The 19,647-nt window shown below is 43.5% G+C and overlaps 2 protein-coding genes across 2 annotated transcripts in view; one reads left to right on the top strand and one right to left on the bottom strand.

Moving 5' to 3' along the window:
* Positions 1-1,214: 1,214 nt before the first annotated feature.
* LOC129710469 (lysophosphatidic acid receptor 3-like) lies at positions 1,215-2,195 on the bottom strand. Its single transcript, XM_055657424.1, has one exon. The coding sequence runs from the start codon at positions 2,193-2,195 to the stop codon at positions 1,215-1,217; it is 981 nt and encodes a 326-aa protein (XP_055513399.1).
* Positions 2,196-12,661: 10,466 nt separating this feature from the next.
* Positions 12,662-19,647, top strand: part of ca4a (carbonic anhydrase IV a) — a 29,523-nt gene continuing 22,537 nt past the window's right edge. The window contains exon 1 of the mRNA XM_055658061.1: positions 12,662-13,166. Coding sequence (XP_055514036.1) covers positions 13,106-13,166 — 61 coding nt within the window. The 5' untranslated portion in view covers positions 12,662-13,105. The remainder of the gene's footprint in view (positions 13,167-19,647) is intronic.

The following is a 19,647-nucleotide window of genomic DNA, read 5'->3' as shown; positions in this document are numbered from 1 at the left end:
CAAATTAAGATAGTCTCCTCTGCCTGCATGTGATCACATCTCTCTATTCCCTGCATATCCATGTGCCCATCCAAATGCTTCTTAAATGCCACTTTGGTATCTAACGTTATTCCCTTACCATGTATAAAGTTATTCCCTTATTATATATCTATACGCTCGCTGTAAATGGATCAATTGTAATCATGTGTTGTTTTTCTGCTAACTGGTTAGCATGCATCAAAAAAGCTTGTCACTGTACCTCGGTACATGTGACAATAAACTAAACAAACTGAACTGAAACTGCCTCCAGCACTACATCTGGCAGTAGGTTACAGGCACCCACCACCCCCTGTGTAAAAACAAACTTGCCTCACACATCTTCTTTAAGCTTCGCCCCTCATTAAAACAATATCATCTAGTCTTTGACATCTCCATCCTGGGAAAAAGGTTCCGATTGTCTACCCTTTCTAAGTTTCTATCCCTCTGATAATATAACTTCTATCAGGTCTCTCCTCAATCTCCAGATTAAACTATGTTTGTCCAACCTCTCCTGGTAGTTAATACCCTCTAATCCAGGCACTGTTTCGGTAAACCTCTTCTGCACCCTCTCCAAAACCTCCACATCCTTCCTGTAATGGGGCGACCAGCACTGCGCACAATACTCCAAATGTAGCCTAACGAAAGTTCTATAAAGAATGCAACATGATTTCATGATTCTTATACTCGATGAAGGCAAGCATACCACACGCCTTCATTAGCCAAGTGTCTACTTATATTGACATGTAATCAACGTGAAATCCGCTTTGCGTCGGTTAAGATTTAACAGCCACGAACGGTGTCCCTCAGAGAAGGAATAGTTTGCACACGTGTGCTATGGGAGAGGTTTCCCCAGGGCGCCCCCATCATGCCAAATGGTCTTAATTTGGACCCAGGAATTGGACGGACTTTGTGAATCATGGTTGCGAACAACTCCGTTCGGCGTCGGTGTTCATGTGCAAAGAATATTCAAAGGACACTCTGCTGAGAATGGATTGTTAACAAATAATAAAACAGTTCCTGATTTAACCATTTCTGTTAATTGCATGGCCGGCCCTCTTTGTATGCGAGGCGTGTTTGATTTCTCCTTCAATTGCAATTTGTCGCTGTCCCCGAGTCTTTAAACGTGACGGACTCCTTACCTGTAGACCAGCTTCTTTCCAAGTTCAGAAGCGGGTGCTGGGGCAAACGCGGTGTATTTAGACAGTTTTGACAGTTCGCACGTGGATTCTTTTACTAAAATGACATTTGAATGAACCGACAAACGTTCCCAAACCCTTCAATCTGTGACAATAGACCATGGGGTTAACCAGAGAGTTCAGCGTTATCATTATGGCGGTGACATTTCTAAGGATAAAAACGTGTATTTGAAGGTCACGGAGGTGCGAGTGGTCCAAGGCGTCCCAGAGAACTCCCGAAAAAAACGGGGCATAAGAGACCACAGTCATGACCCAAATGATCACACTTGTTCTAGTCACCTGGGTCTCGGCCGCCCTGTATCTGTTACTAACGTGACCCTGGGCTGCAATGATACACTTCTGTCTCTTTAAAATAACAATGATGGAAACGTAGGTGAAGAATAGAGAAACGAAGGTCACCACGCAGTTAGGGATTGTAATGAAGACCAGGTAGTCGATGCACAGGGGCCGGTAAAGAGCAGAAGATGTTGCCTCTTCGTCCAAACAATTCCAACCCATCAGAGGGAGTCCTCCGAAAAGTGCTGCCAGCAGCCAGCCGGTGATGGCCATCGCCCAGGTCTGATAGCGGGATATCCTGCATCTTGGTCGCAAACAGTTTGGCATCATCGTGAGATACCGTTCCACGCCAATGCCGATCAGGTTATAGGCGGTCGACAGGGTAGAGGTGGCAAGGATGGCGTACGGGTAGAGCAATTCTCTCGAGCCGTATACACTGTTCTCCGGCTCAGAGATAAACAGTAAAGCGACCCAAAAGGAAGATACGCTTGAGAGGAGGTCAGACAGAGCCAAGCTCCCAAAGAGAATGAAGATGGGCTTGTGAAGACGCCTTGGGGAGACGGTGCTGAAGATCACTAGGCAGTTGCAAAAGATGGAGATTACATTGATGCCCATTTGCGGGATTGCCAGCGACAACACCAACCACGGGCTCCATGTCACGGTGTTATTGCCGTGTCCCACCGAGCCATTTGACGCACGGTTCATTTCGTTGGGTGACTGGACCACACAAGTCAAAATGGGTTCTTCAAACCTAAAGACCACGCTGCGTACAATGGACGAGATACATCGTTGACATTGAAGATAGGCACAAAATGCTGGAGTAGCTCAGCGGGACAGGCAGCATCTCTGGGGGAGAAGGAGTGGGTGATTCCAGCCGAGCTAATGGCGTTGTAACTGGATAGGCACGGGGATATAACTGCGTTACCAGGTTACCATCAGAGTGGTGCAGATTTAATACTCGGCATCATTTGGCTTATCTGTATAGACATCAATGTGACATCTGTTTTTTTATCATCGATAAATATTTATACTGATACACATAAATGCGTTTTCAATTAATCTGATTTTCACCTGGGAAACTTTTATATTCGCAGTTGGAAATGTATCATGTAAAAATATATATATTGGTCAATGGTTTACTTTCACCTCCTCACTCTGCTATGAATACAACTTCACTCTGACTTGCAACATGTGAGTGAGAAGAGATGCGTGAAGCATGGAGTTGCTGAGGAAGCAGTCTCTGGAGAGGGTGGAAAGGAATGGAGACAAGAAAATGTGACAGATTGGGATCATGTTGGAGATGAATTTGAATTAATTTGGATTTTAAATCGATGCTCTTCGGTACAGTAATTCGTATCTCTACTTCAATGTAGGTGTCCCTGGAGATTGCAAATGCTGGAATCCTGAGTAAAATACAAACAGCTGGAGGATTTTAGTGAGATAGTCTAAAAAGGTCCCAAACCACAAAGTCCTGTACCCAATTTCCTCTACAAATCAATCACTTTAAGATAAATAGGGATAATTTCTCGATTTCGCAATTCATGGGATTTCGTGGGAAGATTATTTTTATTAAAATTTATAAATTGGGTACTTTGATTATTGTGGTAACACCTATTGATCTCTATTTTCTGGCCTCCAAATGGTGTTGTAATAGAATAGATAATCTCCCATGTGAAAACAAGGAACTGCAGATGCTGGTTTACAGAGGAAAGACACAAAATGCTGGAGTAACTCGGCAGGTCAGGCAGTATCCCTGGAGAACATGGATATGCCACATTGTGGGGAAAATAGGGGGGAAATTATGGGGGAGTAAGATGAGCAGGACTGAAACAAAGGCTGTTCTGCATATCCAGCACGAAGACAGGCATATCATGGGCCCATGATTACAGTTACAGTTTAGTTTATTGTCATGTGTACAGAGGTACAGTGAAAAGCGTTTTTTTGCATCATGCCATCCAGTCAGACAATACATGATTACAATTGAGCCATTTACAGTGTATAGATACATGATAAGGGAATAATATTTAGCGTAAGGTAAAGCCAGCAAAGTCCGATTAAGGATAGTATGTCTGTCTTCTTGTTATATATGCCGAACAATCTTTGGACTTATTTTTAAAATAGGACTGGACTAAGCGCTTGAATAACTCAGAGGTTCAGGCAGCATCCCTGACGAACATGGATATGTAGACACAAAATGCTGGAATAACACTGCGGGTCAGGCAGCATCTCTGGAGAGAAGGAATGGGTGAGGAACAGCATTTGGCATTGACTTCCTTATATCCAATGTCTTGTATGCAATGACATGGCATGAATTAAACCAGCTGCATGCAGCCTGATGCAACTGGACAATGTCGGTGAGACATGTAGAAGCTTGGTGCAATCACCTACACTCAGTCTGCATTACATGTAGAAGCTTGGTGCAATCAAGTTGTGTCACCTACACTCCACCTACACTCAGTCTGCATTACCTGTATGAAACAAATCCCTATGATCGCATTTTACTGGATGAGCAATGGTGCATTTACACAGTGTGTCCATAGCTGAATAACTTGCAACAGCACCACTACCAAAGTTTTTTTTTTCTGTTTAAAGTCATACCTTTGATGAAGGATCCGAGATATTAAGTGGTTCTATATAATAAGCTTAATGTCAAATATAATGATCTAATTAGTTGTGATGATAGGAGAAGCTTTAGAGACAATAAACTTAATTGGTAAGTAGATATTTGAATTTATAAATGAAAACCATCTAAGATTTGTTAATGGGAGACCTTGTTTGTTTAAATACATTACTTAATTAAGTAACAGAGGGGGAAGGTAATGTGCACTTTGAAAAGATTCCTCGTAACAAATCTTAAAGCAAAATTGATTTAATGGGATTAAAAGGGCAATGCTGCAGTGATAGGAACGCAATGAAGAAACAGAACATAATAAATAGTGTGAACATTTGTTTTCTAATGCGGAGAGGTTACCTGAGCCACTGTACTTTGTGAAATACATGAATAATTATGTTTTGGGTGGAGACGGTGAAACCTCAAAGATTGCAGATTAAATTACGTAGAAATTGCATTTCTCTAATCCTGACTGCACATCTTTCACTGGTTTCAATCTCATCTCATCATGTGTCCGCTTGCAACCCATCTCAATGTCACCCACCTTCTGCACCCTTAACCCTAATACCTACGTTGATTCTTTGTTTAAGAAGGAACTGCAGATGCTGGAAAATCGAAGGTAGACAAAAATGCTGGAGAAACTCAGTGGGTGAGGCAGCATCTATGGAGCGAAGGAAATAGGCAACGTTTCTGGTCGAGACCCTTCTTCACACTGAAGAAGGGTCTCGACCCGAAACGTTGCCTATTTCCTTCGCTATGTTGATTCTTTGACATCTCTCCTTTGATTCATAGTCAGTTGATATCGTTCATGCTTTTTTTTTGCCATCAGGCATTTTCCCCCTCTTTCAAATTTGCTATCATAATAAATCTATGAAAATAATCCTTGCCCTCCACTCCTCTTCCCCCAGTCACACTCGCAATTTACTGAACAATTTTGAAACTCGCTTTCCTCGTTTGGAAAGTGCAGTCACCTTCTTAACCTATGCATTGGATTCCTGGAACTCCACGTTTTATTTCCTTTAATTGGATTTGTTCTGCTATCGTACCAAAAACAGCTTTATCAAAGTCATAAAACTGTAATAAAGATAAATTATCTTCTCATCCATCCCCTCTTGTCACTAGCCTTTGACAACATTGATTGCACCAGGCTTCAAAAATATCTTACTAACATTATCCAGTTGCATCAGACTGCATTCAGCTGGTTTAATTCATGCCATGTCAAGACATTGGATATAATAAAGTCAATGTCAAACGTTATGAGTAGGAAAGAACTGCAGATGCTGGTTTAAATCAAAGGTAGACACAAAATGCTGGAGTAACTCAGCGGGACAGGCAGCATCTCTGGAGAGAAGGAATGGGTGACGTTTCGGGTCGAGACCCTACTTCAGACTCAAATGTTATGACTTGTGTTTAGTGACACAATGATGTTATCCTGTTTAAATAAGTCCTAATTTGGAAACATGGAATTGCAGATGCTGGTTTGCAAAAAAAGACATGTAGTGCAGTCTGAAGAATGATTCAGACCCAAAACGTAACATATAGGGATGCTGTCTGACTCGCTGAGTTACTCCAACACTTGGTGTCTTTTTTTTTTTAATAGTCCAAATCCCTAACTCTCTTGATCCCCTTCTCAGCACCTCCAATTTTAATCAGGACATACGAGGAACTACAGATGCTGCTTTAGAAAAAAAGACACAAGGTGCTAATGTAACTCAGCAGGTCAGGCAGCATCTCTGGAGAACATGGATAGAAGAAGATTCCTGACTCTAAACTTCACCTATCCAGAGATGCTGCTTGGCCCACTAAGTTACTCCAGCACTTTGTGCCCAATTTTAATCACTTTACTGTTGGTGGCCATGCCAAGTTCTAATGAAAGACCTAAAATGTTAACTCTGTTTCATTATGCACAGAAGCTGCCTGCCCTACCATTTTTCCCCGAGCATTTTTTTTTTGACTTCTCATTCTTTTTCCCTTGATATATTTAGTCCTCTGATTTCACTGTACAATTCCCTTATTGACCATTTCCTATCTGTTGGAAGTGAAAATAGTAATTAACAAGGCATGAATTAGGGGAGGCACAGTGCAGAGGATGGTAGAGCTGTTGCCTTACAACTCCAGAGGCCCGTGTTCGATTCTGACCTTTGGGCGCGTGGACCTGTGTGGAGTTTGGGATTTTCCCAGTGAACCAACATGTGCAGGCTCGTAGGTTATTTGGCCTCTGTAAATTGCCCTTAGTGTGTAGAGTGTGGATGTGACAGTGGAATAACATAGAACGAGAGTGAATGGGTGATTGATGTCAGTGTGGACTCGCTGCAGGGCCTGTTTCCATCCTGTATCTTTTAATCAGTCTTTCAATTATGATTGAACAATTCTTCGGTATTCTATGTTTAAGAAGGAACTGCAGATACTTGGAAATCGAAGGTAGACAAAAGTGCTGGAGAAACTCAGCGCGTGCAGCAGCATCTATGGTGGCTGGAGAAACTCAGCGGGTGCAGCAGTTCCATAAATGCTGCTGCACCCGCTGAGTTTCTCAAGCACTTTTGTCTACCTTTGGTAATCAATGTGGCGAAACACAAGATTCTTTATGTTTATGTCCTGGGTTTTGACCTGTCCAAGTTCAAAACTGGCAGGGAGTGGAATCAAATAAAAATCTTCATATTGCCTGTGTTAACTAGGTGAATGTATTTACTGAACACATGAAATGTGTAGGAAGGAAAAATGTGTAGGAATTTGTCTGCTCCACTGCAAAATCTCCTCGAGGTATGCCTACTTTGAAGTTCTCTCTCCGACGGGAGCTCTACAACACCCTCTCTCGCTGCTCGCCTCCTGTTTATTTCACCATGTTACACATGGCAGGGGGATTTGTCTGAATTAGCTGAATTGAAATGATACAGAAATCAGCTGGAAAGGAACATATTTGAATTAGATTTCCTCATCAACCCCCGTCCCCAACTCCCATAGATCTACCAACTTTCAAATAGCCTGTCAACTTCTATTAGCCTAATTTGGCAGTCTCTTGGGATTGAAGATGACATTTCCATCTCCTCCAACCTCATCTATTGTATCCGCTGCTCTAGATGTCAGCTGATCTACATCGGTGAGATCAAGCGTAGGCTTGGCGATCGTTTCGCCGAACACCTCAGCTCGGTCCGCATTAACCAACCTGATCTCCCGGTGGCTCAGTACTTCAACTCCTCTTCCCATTCCAAATCCGACCTTTCTGTCCTGGGCCTCCTCCATGGCCAGAGTGAGCACCACCGGAAATTGGAGGAGCAGCACCTCATATTCCGCTTGGGCAGTCTGCACCCTAGCGGCATAAACATTGATTTCACCAATTTCCGGTAGTCCTTGCTGTCTCCTCCTCTTCTCAGCTCTCCCTCAGTCCTCGGGCTCCTCCTCTTCCTTTTTCCTTTCTTTTCCCCGTTCCCCCCCCCCACACATCAGTCTGAAGAAGGGTTTTGGCCCAAAACGTTGCCTATTTCCTTCGCTCCATAGATGCTGCTGCACCCGCTGAGCTTCTCCAGCACTTTTGTCTACCTTCGATTTTCCAGCATCTGCAGTTCCTTCTTAAACATTTCCATTCTATTTCTTTCGGTTCTGAAGGTCAACGTGGGATCAACAGACTTTGTCGCAGGTGGGACAAGAGATACTTGTGAGCTGGGTAGGTTGTTTGTGAGGCAATACTTTCCTGTCACCTGCACAAGGTTTCATTGTGCTGTGTAGACTTGAAGTTTTCAATGCCAACTCAAATGCTCTTTTTCAACTTTGTGCAGTCATGTGCTAGAGATTCCCAGGAATTGGTGGAGATACTGCAATTTTTCAGTGAGGTTTTGGAACCATCCCCGAATCTTTTAAGAGGGGTATGAATTTCTGCGAGAAGCTATAATGGAGTAGAATGCTTCGTGGTCCATCTCTTCCCATGACAGGGCTTGGAATAGACTGTCTGCTTTGGGATAGACACAAAAACCTGGAGTAACTCAGACGGCATCTATGGATAAAAAGAATAGGTGATGTCTCAGGTCGAGACTCTTCTTCAGACCCGAAACGTCACCTATTCCTTTTCTCCACAGATGTCTGACCCGCTGAGTTACTCCAGTTTTTTGTGTCCACGGCTTAAACCAGCATCTGCAGTTCTTCCCTACATACATATTTTGTCTGCTTTGGGAGTCTGGCATGTGACTAACGAGGCTGTTAATCAGAACCATGAATGTAATTAGAACCACGATGCTCACCTGGGAGAGGACACTGATGTTGGTTCACTTATCCTGCAGTGGATCCAAAGGCTTTTGTGGCGATAGCATTGGTATCTTTTCAGTGATCAAGGTGCCCGCTGTAAGTAGTTCAAGTCTCAGGAGCATATAAGAAGGCAGGTTCACAGGAGCTCAGTACAACATGAGTTTTGTGCTGTGTTTGACGTCTTTAACTTTCCTCAGATGGCTAAAGACTGTGCTAGCAGAAGGCTATAACAATTTTCATCGTTTATGTAAGGCTTCACTTTCGGGGGTGACTGCTGAGAACTTGGAAGTGACCAACATTTGTCAGGATGTGTTGGACATTTGATGTTCAAGAGTGGTGATGAGCAGTAGGACTGGTGGATGGATTACCTTTACCACATGGACATTAATCATATTGCTTGTTTCAGGGAGTACGTTTAGAACTTGGTCTCCAACCACATACATTTGCAAGCATCACACTAGCTAGCACGCAACAATAAACAAAACTGAACTAAACTAAACTAAACTACACTGCAGCTCAACCATGGAGTTTGACTTAACCTTTGTTCTGGAATGGAGGTAATGTAGTATGAAGTTTCCCATTAGTCGTGCAGATTAGTTCCACTCCAGTGCAAGGTAGTTGACGGCAAGGTACAGCATTAAGGCAAGAAAGATTGAGAAGAATGTTGCTTTGCAGTGTCGTACACTGCGATTAGTTCTGTTGTGGACCCATTTTTTAGGATCATGGCTTGCATGCCTTCATGAGGTAAATCCAAGATGGAGGTGAATTTCTGAGTGAAGTTTAATAAGAGGCGAATGTTTCATCTTCCTTCTCAATTGATAGAAGCAAAGGCTTTGATGAGGTGTTTGGTTCTGCTTCCTGCATTTGGCTTGGAGCAGTGAGGGTCGTTTCCATTGTGACTTTAGATGTTTGAAAAAACATACTGCAATTCAAGGAACGGCTTTACTTGTGGCAGGCAGTCGGGAGACCCCTCTGCGGTTAATACAGAGATTTGTCTCCTTTCCTGAAGATGGTTACAATGATAGTTTCAACGATATCACTTGGGAACAGCTCTGCTCAAGACTGCGAGAAATTGCAGAGTTGGAGATGCCACCCAGTCCATCACACATAGCAGTGACTCCATTCACACTGCCTCAGAAAAGCAGCCAACATAATCAAAGACTTGGTCCACCTCAGTCATTCCTTCTTCTTACTTAGATAGAGCTCTGGGGCTAGTGGAATCAAGGGATATGGGGAGAAGGCAGGCACGGGTTATTGATTGGGGACGATCAGCCATGATCGCAATAAATGGTGGTGCTGGCTCGAAGGGCCGAATGGCCTCCTCCTGCACTTATTTTCTATGTTTCTATGTTTCTTCTCCCTGCTCCCGTCAGGCAAAATATATAGAAACTTGAAAGTGTGCACCACCAGACTCGGGAACAACTTCTTCCCTTCTGTTATCAGTTCTTACATAAGGTTGGAGCATTGGCCATTTGGAGTATTGACCAATTCACCTCTGCCCGTTACAGACATTGGACTTTGTCAATGGAACTGGTGTGCTACAACGCTGAGAAATATATTCTGCACTCTGTATATTCCCCATTGCTCTTCCTATTGTACTTGAGCTTGACGATCGTAATTATGTGTAGTATTTGTACCTCCTAGATGTGACATGTGACAATAATAAGCCTAAACTAAAGTTCCAGCTTCATGCATAGGGAATATCTACCAGAGCGCTTTCTTGTTGGAAATTTCCGTTGAAATTCCATTCTTCAGGAGCCAAAGTAAATTATTTAATCCACAACAGGTAATTTCTGCATTACCCGGGGGGGGGGGGGGGGGGGGGGGGGGGGGGGGGGGGGGGGGGGGGGGGTGTCAATCAATTACTTTTTCTCATTTCCTGTTTTTGTATATTTTCAGACTCACCTTGTCCATTTGTTTTTTTTCGAGATACACCATGGAAAAAGGCCTTTCGGCCCACCAAGGTCCACACATTCACACTAGTTCACACGAGATAAGACTTTGCCTTCCATCACAGTGAGGAGGAGATTCGCTGTGGTGGATGTTTGTGTAAATTGTGTTGCGTCTTGGTTCTTCTACTTGTGTATGACTGCAGAAACCAAATTTCGTTTGAACCTCAATGAGGTTCAAATTACTACAAATAAATTATATAATTCTACCACCGATCACCCATTCACACTAGTTCTACGTTATCCCGCTTTTTCATCCATTCCCAGCACACGAGGGGTAATTTACAGAGGGACAATTAACTTACAAACCCGCATGTCTTTGAGATGGGGGGGGGGGGGGGGGGGGAGGTTGGGGAGCGCCCGGAGGAAAGCCACGCGGGTCACAGGGAGAACGTGCTAACTCCACATAGACAGCGCTCGAGGTCAGGATCGACTACTAGCTGCCCCATTGTGCCACAATGGTGTTGGATATAGTTTATTCAACGTGAGGCCATTTTCCAGTGACAAATAAATTACTTTTATTTCGGAATTCCTGGTCAGAACACTGTGCCTGAATACGTATCATAATGATAGGATTTTAGTCGAGAAATCATTTTACTTTACAACAGAAATTAGAATTTGCTTAGGTAGACAAAAATGCTGGAGAAACTCAGCGGGTGCAGCAGCATCTATGGAGCGAAGGAAATAGGCAACGTTTCGGGCCGAAACCCTTCTTCAGACTGATGTGAGGGTGGGGGCGGGAAGAAGAAAGGAAGAGGTGGAACCAGTGGGCTGAGGGAGAGCTGAGAAGGGGAGGAGAAAGTAAGGACTACCTGAAATTAGAGAAGTCAAATCATTTGCTTATTTTTGTTATTCTTTTTATATTGTTATCATTGTTCGAAAGTGAGGAACTCACTAATCGTGGGTAATCAACAATCCTAGTTGTGTTCAAGAATGTACGTGTGTGTGTGTGAGTATCAGCACATTTATTCAGTGCAGGAAGGAACTGCAGATGCTGATTTACACCGAAGAAAGACACAAATTGCTGGAGAAACTCAGCGGGACAGGCAGCATCTTTGTAGAGAAGGAACGGGTCGAGACTCTTCTTCAGAAGAAGATTCCCGCAACGTCACCCATTCCCTCTCTCCAGAGGTACTGCTTGTCCAGCTGAGTTACTGCAGCATTTTGCGTCCAGTACATTAGCCCATCCTTCTACCAATCTAATAGGCACTCCGGTGCGTATGATACATCGCAGCTGTTGCTGTAATGAATGGGAAGGAATTTAACACAAACGCTTCAAGTATTGCGAGAATGTTTAAGAAGGAACTGCAGATGCTGGAAAATCGAAGGTAGACAAAAATGCTGGAGAAACTCAGCAGGTATTTCCTTCGCATCTATAGAGCGAAGTAAATAGGCAACGTTTCGGGTCGAGACCCTTCTTCAGACGATTGCGAGAATGTCACTAAACAACTTAAACCTATTAATAGACAATAGACAATAGGTGCAGGAATAGGCCATTTGGCCCTTCGAGCCAGCACCGCCATTCAATGTGATCATGGCTGATCATCCCCAATCAGTACCCCGTTCCTGCCTTCTCCCCATATCCCCTGACTCCGCTATTTTTAAGAGCCCTATCTAGCTCTCTCTTGAAAGCTCCTCTAATTCTGGAGAAAAGAATAATCGGTCGCTCAATGGTGTCGATATTCCTCGCTGTGTTGGGGAAATATTGGGGTGAAGAGAAAATCCTCATCAGGAAATTCATTGTTTTGCCCTGTGGTCTGATACGACCAGACGAGCGAATGATTGTAACTTTTTATAGGGCACGGTCATGTATTCGCCTGAAGAAGGGTCTCGACCCGAAACATCACCCATTCCTTCTCTCCAGAGATGCTGCCTGTCCCGCTGAGTTACTCCAGCAGTAAATATCTTATCGATGGACATTAGTTTGACGGTTCCCCGTGGATCGATGTACACACTCCCCCGTTTCTAGTCGGCAATAAAAACGCTCCCTGTGTCTGCGCCCGCGAATTCTCCGTGTTGGTCACATTTTATAATTGATATATGAAGTGGGATTGAATAGGTCGCGGTTTCCACAGACAGTGTCACCGGTAAACCACTTGAATTGTATGTACATGGTCTCGAAAATTGTGAATTCTAATTCAGAATCGACATATTCTTGCATACAGCAGAACCATGCCAGAAATAAACATCCAACCCTTGCCAATTGGAGATCTCGTCTTCACTGCAAAAAGTGAGATAATGTTTCCCGCTGCAGCGGCCACATTATTAAGCCAACTTATTATTACTTTACACTTACATGGGCTATGACTCACGAATCGTCATTTGTCGTAATATCGTCTTGATTGCCATTTAATGTTTTTTTAAAAAATGGTATAGGGCAAATCATATTGAGGAAGAGCGATTGACGTGGGATTGATCCAAGATACTTTGAAAGCTGTTCCCTCCAATTCGATTTTGGATTGGCCCTCATGCCGCTTACCTGAGGGTGAAAGTGCCAACAGAGGTCACTTCCTCTCCCCCGAGGTATCACCTAACTGCTTAACCCCACCCCCCCCCCCCCCCCCCCCCCCCCCTTTCACCACAACCCCCTCTCCCTACCGGAGCTGACACAGACACCTCCTGCATTGCGTCCCGTGCCCTTGGTACGATCTAGAAATGTGCTGAGTGGAGTGGAGGAGGAGTGGAGGAGGAGCTCATCTTCCCCTGCCAGGTCCCACTGTCCTTGAGAGAAATAAAAAGGCCAGCACCTCGCTATCGGCCATAACGTGTTCCTCATCCCCTGCTATCTTGACATCAGAGAGCCAAGAACACACAGAGCCATGCGTTCGCTTAATCTCTTCCTCGTCAGCCTTTTATTGTCCTCGCTGGCCTCCGGAGTAGGTAGGACTTCAATCGCTTTCGATATTCAAATTGTTGGGATATGTAACAAATTTTCTTTTAACTGTCTCGTTTTCATGTGAACAAAATAATACAGATAACGCGCTGGGAGAAGTCGGATGGTCAGACTGCACCGGCTAAGTCCCTCCAGCAGTTTCTTTCTCTTTTTTTTGGCTCATGATTCCAGCATCTGCAGTGCCTTGTGTCTCGTCGGTTCGTGGTGACAGTGAGGTGAAGCCGCCCCTGAACAGCAGCTGAGGATGATGTCTGGCGTCAGACTGGAGTGCAGTCGTTTCTCGCTCTTGTGATGACTGGCTTGGTGTCATTTGCCGCGAGGGACGGGCGCGCTGCAAATCTGCTCAGCTCGGCAACCCGGGGCTGAAATGTTGGCCCCGATCCTTGCTCCTGCCCGCTCGGTCTCCCACTAGTGCCAACGAGATCACGGGCAATGACTGTGCGTGCCAACGCATTCATTGGGAGCTAGCTAGATCCAAACTCAAACGCATCTGAAGTTCCCCGTCTCTCACAGGTATATCCTTGTCGAGAGAGGGGTTACTCCATTGTGCTGTTGTTCTTCGGTGAGTTTATGCAGTGTGTGTTAGTTACAGGCTTATTATTATTGCCACTTTCGGTCCTATTTGATGCCATCCCTGGTGACTGTAACATACTGACTCGGCGTTTGCTGCAGGTTGCCGCTGTGTTTGTTTGTAGTGTGTGTATTGGGTGTAGGGATATTTGACCTGAAACCCAGGGTGTTGAATGTAAATTGCCAGCCCGCTGACGGCAAATGACACCAAGCCAGTCATCACAATGAGAGGCGCTCATTAACGGGGACGCAATAATAGGAGCAAGACTTGGTGGCCACGACCCGCCCGCCCGCCAGAGTCCAGCAGAGATCAGCCCTGATCATCGAAGATCGACACAAAATGCTGGAGTCACTCAGCGGGACAGGCAGCATCGCTGGAGCGAAGGAATAGGTGACGTTCCGGGTCGAAACGAGTCAGAAGAAGGGTCTAGCCACGAAACGTCACCCATTCCTTCTCTCCACAGATGCTGCCTGTCCCGCGGGGTGACTCCAGCATTTCGTGTCTTATCTTCGGCGTAAGCCAGCATCTGCTGTTCCTTCCTACACATCACAGCCGTGATCATACTGGGTGAATGAGCCGAGTTGAGTTCATTGTCACGTGTACCGAGGTACAGTGTAAAACAAAAGCTTCTCACTGTACCTCGGAATACGTGACAATAAACTCAATTCAACTCCGCTCCATCACGCAATGTGATCTCTGCTGGCCTCGACTCCTCTTCTGTGCTAGTTCCCCCCGATCCTCAATTCTTCCATCTTTCAAATGTTGAACTATCGCCACCTTAAATACATCTCGTGATCTGGTCTCCTTTGCCCTCCGGGTCCGAAATTCCAGAGACTCACTTCCCCTGAGAGGAAAAATGTATACGAGTGTCAGTATTATACGACCACCGCTTCATACATTGCCTTGTTCATGGCTATCCCACCAGTAAAAGCACGTTAACATCTATCCTGAAGATAGTCACAAAATGCTGGAGTAACTCAACCAGCCAGGCAGCATCTCCGGTGAGAGATGCTGCCTCACCCGCTGTGTTCTAGCATTTTGTATCTATCTTCGGTGTAAATCAGCATCTGCAGTTCCTTCCTACACATTAGCATCTATCCTGTCAAGCACCCTTAGGATCTTGTATGTTTGACTAAGGATGCTTGGCAATCTTCTAAACTCCTACATAAATTGTCATGCAAGAATTATCTTTAAATAATTACTCTCTGGTGATTCTAGCGAGCTGCCTCCAACATTCTAGTCATTTTTTGGTAAGGGGATCACAATTGTGCATAGTCTTCTAGGTGTGGTCTCACCATCTGCCCTACGACTAACAAAGCATCTCTATTCTTAAACACTGACCCTTCTTTTCACGTTATCTCTTTTCGTTATCTCTTCAAGATATGCCGACCCTTCTTTTCATATCTTCTTGACAACTTGTTAGATTTGCCTGTAGGCATTTCATGCTTCACAATAATACATCTGAACTTGTTTTCTGTCATCCCTCCTTTTAGATAACAATCGCCTTTTGACTTATTTTTATTGTAGATGACCTGACACTTCCCCACATTAAAATTCATTTGCTAGCTTTTCACCTAATCAATGTATCCATATCCTGTTGTAAATCACATTGTCCACATCATGGCACACCCTTCCATCTACCTTTGTATCATTGTCAAACTTGAGAACCTGACATTTAATTCCCTCCTTCCCATCAACTATGTAAATAGTAAACAATTGAGAGCCAGGATCTGATTTCTGAATACTCCACGAGTTACAACCGGGGTATTTCACCAGTTACATCCTACCAGCCACAAACGACTGGATAGACTCAGCTTGTACTCGCTTCAATATAGAAGATTGAGGGGGGATCTTATAGAAATGTACAAAATTCTTAAGGGGTTGGACAGGCTAGATGCAGGAAGATTGTTCCCGATGTTGGGGAAGTCCAGAACATGGGGTCACAGTTTAAGGATAAGGGGGAAGTCTTTTAGGACCGAGATGAGAAAAACATTTTTCACACAGAGTGATGATCTGTGGAATTCTCTGCCACAGAAGGTAGTTGAGGCCAGTTGATTGGCTATATTCAAGAGGGAGTTAGATGTGGCCCTTGTGGCGAAAGGGATCAGGGGGTATGGAGAGAAGGCAGGTACAGGATACTGAGTTGGATGATCAGCCATGATCATATTGAATGGCGGTGCAAGCTTGAAGGGCCGAATGGCCTACTCCTGCACCTATTTTCTATGTTTCTAAGACCTATTTATTGCAAAGATAGACACAAAATGCTGGAGTAACTCAGCGAGACAGGCTGCACTTCTGGACAAAAGGAATGGGTGACGATTCGGGTTGAGCCCTTTCTTCAGGTCCCACTGTTTCTAGGAAACTTCTTTTAAAACCGTTAGATGTAAGTTATTGAGTCCCAGCGATTTAAAGTTTCCTAGTTTACTTCTCGTGATTGGATTTTTACGTGTTCGTCCCTGTTGTTTTAAATTAGCCAATATGTTAGGGATATTTTTTACCCTCAAACTGCATCTGGAATTCTATCGTATTGTGTTCACCACCTCCTAAGAGAACCTCAAAATATATTATGAATCCTTCCTTTCCCATTTTTGGAACATAGCACATCCATCATATATCCTTACAATATTGAGTACCCAGTCCTGCTAACTCTGCAATCACGTCTCCATAATATTTAATAGATCATACTCAAATGGTGCAAGATGTGCTGTCAACTCATCCATTTTATTGCATATGCCACTGCATGTGCACTTATAGAAAAACTGCTATGTTTTGACTTTTTACTGTTTTTACTTACTGGGTTTGCTATGTGCCTCATGCTTTAATTTACATTATTTGCCCTAGCTTTTCACACTTTGCTTACAAATTCCCCCATCTCATTTCCTCTTGATTTATTAATAGTAATAATCTTGATTATTATTAAGCATTATTTTCCCATTTTCTATTTAGTTTAATGTCCTGTCATCCAGTCTACAGATCTAAGTATCCCACTCCCTCTTCTCCCCTCCGCCGTCAGGCAAAAGGTATAAAAGTGTGAAAACGCACACCTCCAGATTCAGGAACAGTTTTTTTCCCAGCTGTTATCAGGCAAGTGAATCATTCTACCACAACCAGAGAGCAGTGCTGAACCACTATCTACCTCTTTGGTGACGCTCGGATTATCTTTGATCAGACATTTCTGGCTTCATCTTGCTCTAAACGTTATTTCTTTTTCATCGGTTGGAGCTGCATACTAAATCTCGTTGCACTGACGTGCAATGACAATGAAAGATATTATTATTATTATTATTATTATTATTCCCTTATCATGTATCTGTACACTGTAAATGGCTCGATTGTAATCATGTATTGTCTTTCTGCTGACTGGGTAGCACATAACAAAAGCTTTTCACAGTACCTTGGTACAACTGACAATAAACTAAACGGAATCAAATTTCACAGGACATGGATCCTGGCATGAATCAGATAAAGCCCATCCCAGCGGATCAGCTCTCTACTTCCCCACTACTGCTGTCCCGTTATGTGAGATGTATTTCTATCACACCTGCTTGGAGCATTGCATTTACCTCCCTAATCCTTTCCTAATTCACATGTGGCTCCAGTAATAATCCTGAGATTATCACCGTTGTGATTCTGATTCTCACTTTTTCCATGAGCTCCGCATAATCCCTCAAGAGAATCTAATTCCTAGCAATAACATATAATAATCTAGTTCAGAAGAGACATCTTAACCCTAGCCTCTGAAAGACCTCCTGTCATAGCGAAGGAGAACTGTGTCTGTTACCTAACTATGCAAACTTATCTTTCCTTCCCCACTTGAATGGCTCCCTGTGCCATGGTGCTATGGACAGTTTGCTCATCCTCTCTGCAATCCTCACCCTTATCCACTGAAGCAGCAAGACCCTCGTACATTCTGGACTGGGGATTCTCTAGAACTATTCTCTGGATATTTCCAATGCACTGAGTCCCTGACCATTCACCTATATAGAAATAGTGAATCTGCCTCCTGGAATATTGTATCCAGAAAATCCTTTCCTACCTCCTTGAATCACAATGTTTTGAGCTCAGACTCCACCTTATCGAACCTGAGCCAAATTATTTCGAGCAGCCAACACCTGATGTAGATAAGGCCATTGTTTACCACAATGGGGTCCACCAGTTCCCACAGGTTGCAGTTACAGCACATTGCCTATCCAGCTAACCTTTTTAATTCATTTGTTGTATTTATTAGTTTGTATTAGATTTCACCACTTTAAATGTGCAAACTTTACTCACACTGATATGTCCTGGTGTGGTGTGGTGTGGTGTACAAAGAAGCCAAACAAAGGCTTATTCAGTAAAGAGTACAAGGACATACTGATGTAGTGAGATGAAGTAAATGACGTGGAAAATCATATAGTACATGTTGGTTCCACTGTCAACCTCTCCACTGTAAATTCTACGTTATTCCATTTACTTTATTTAGGTCTAAGAGTACAAAACGCTATCAATTTCTTAGTGGATGTGTATTAATGTGCATTGTCCAGGCAATATTTTTAAATTGCAGCTTATACTGACTTTACAGATTAATTTGAGCTTAATTTTACTAAATATTCACCTAATATTTGCAGCAATATTTAGGATGCACAACACTGACCCCTTTCTCTCACTTGGCCAAATGCATTTATTGAAAATCTTGCAAGTCACTATGACTTTTTACACTTGGCATTTCATGGCTAACTTTTCTCCCACTTTGTTCCCTAAATTCTGTATGTTCTTGCAGGTTCTGTAGAAGGCTGGTCTAACTTTTATTTTTACAAGTAGTCATCACCTTATATTGCTAATTTGTGGTAATGCTTTTTCACTGGAGCTCCAAGGAGCATTGTGGACCAATATCTGGCATAAAGAAGTCGGATATAAAGAAGGCTTTGTATTATTAAATCAGCTCGATGATCTCAGGGCATCTGTGAGTGCTGACAGCTAATGACGTTTTTTTTCAAAGTAACTTCAGGAACTGAGAAACAGTAAAGACAGCAAGAAAAGACAAGTCTCATAAACCCGTGGCAATAATTTACTGCCAAGTGAATGGAGCAGTAATCTAACTCCACACATCTGCAGGGTTAAAAAAAATCTCCCGTTCAACCTGTTTAGCCGCTGCTACATTTGATGTTCTAGAAACTAGATTGATTATGAAGCCAATCATCTTCTTTTCCATCCAGTAGTTTTAAATGAGGGAGATTCATTTCCCATACTCTAGCCTGCATGCGAAATTTCAACTGCAGCAATTCTGTCTTGTTTAGAAGGGGAGACTCGGGCCTGCCATAGAATAGTGCTCGAGCATCAATGCTGCATAACTCCATTGGTAGCATCCCGGGTACAACGAAAATGCATGCCAACGGGCAAATAACTGATGATCTGTGCTAGATTATCTTTCAAAATCTGTAGCGAGTGGATCGAGTGGTTGTTTCTACATGCGTGCAATCTGTATTTTAGAGTATAGTGGGAATTATTTTAAGATAGACACAAAAAGCTGGAGTAACTCAGCGGGTCAGGTAGCATTTCTGGAGCAAATAAATAGGCGACGTTTCGGGTCGAGACGCTTCTTCAGATTATTTTAAGATACTTCATGGTTTTGTATAATAAAACTCATTTTACCAATAACAGAATAAACAAATAAAGACCAGTGGTGGAAAACTGAAATGAAATCGGTAAATGTTGAACCTTCTCAGCAGATCTGGCAGCATCTGTAAAGCGTGAAACATGGCTAACGTTTTCAGATCGAGGACGTCTCATCTATATTATTTCATTATTTCCCCTTGAACACAAAGAACGATGTGCATGGATGTGTGTGCGTGTGGGGGGGGGGGGGGGGGGGGGGTTATTGGGCGTGTGGTCAGGGGGAGAGAGTGAATGTTTCAGGC

Source organism: Leucoraja erinacea, chromosome 28 (genome assembly GCF_028641065.1).
Source record: "Leucoraja erinacea ecotype New England chromosome 28, Leri_hhj_1, whole genome shotgun sequence".
Classification (NCBI taxonomy): domain Eukaryota; kingdom Metazoa; phylum Chordata; class Chondrichthyes; order Rajiformes; family Rajidae; genus Leucoraja; species Leucoraja erinaceus.
The sequence above is the reverse complement of the archived record's forward strand: the minus strand, read 5'-3'. Positions and strand labels throughout refer to the sequence as shown.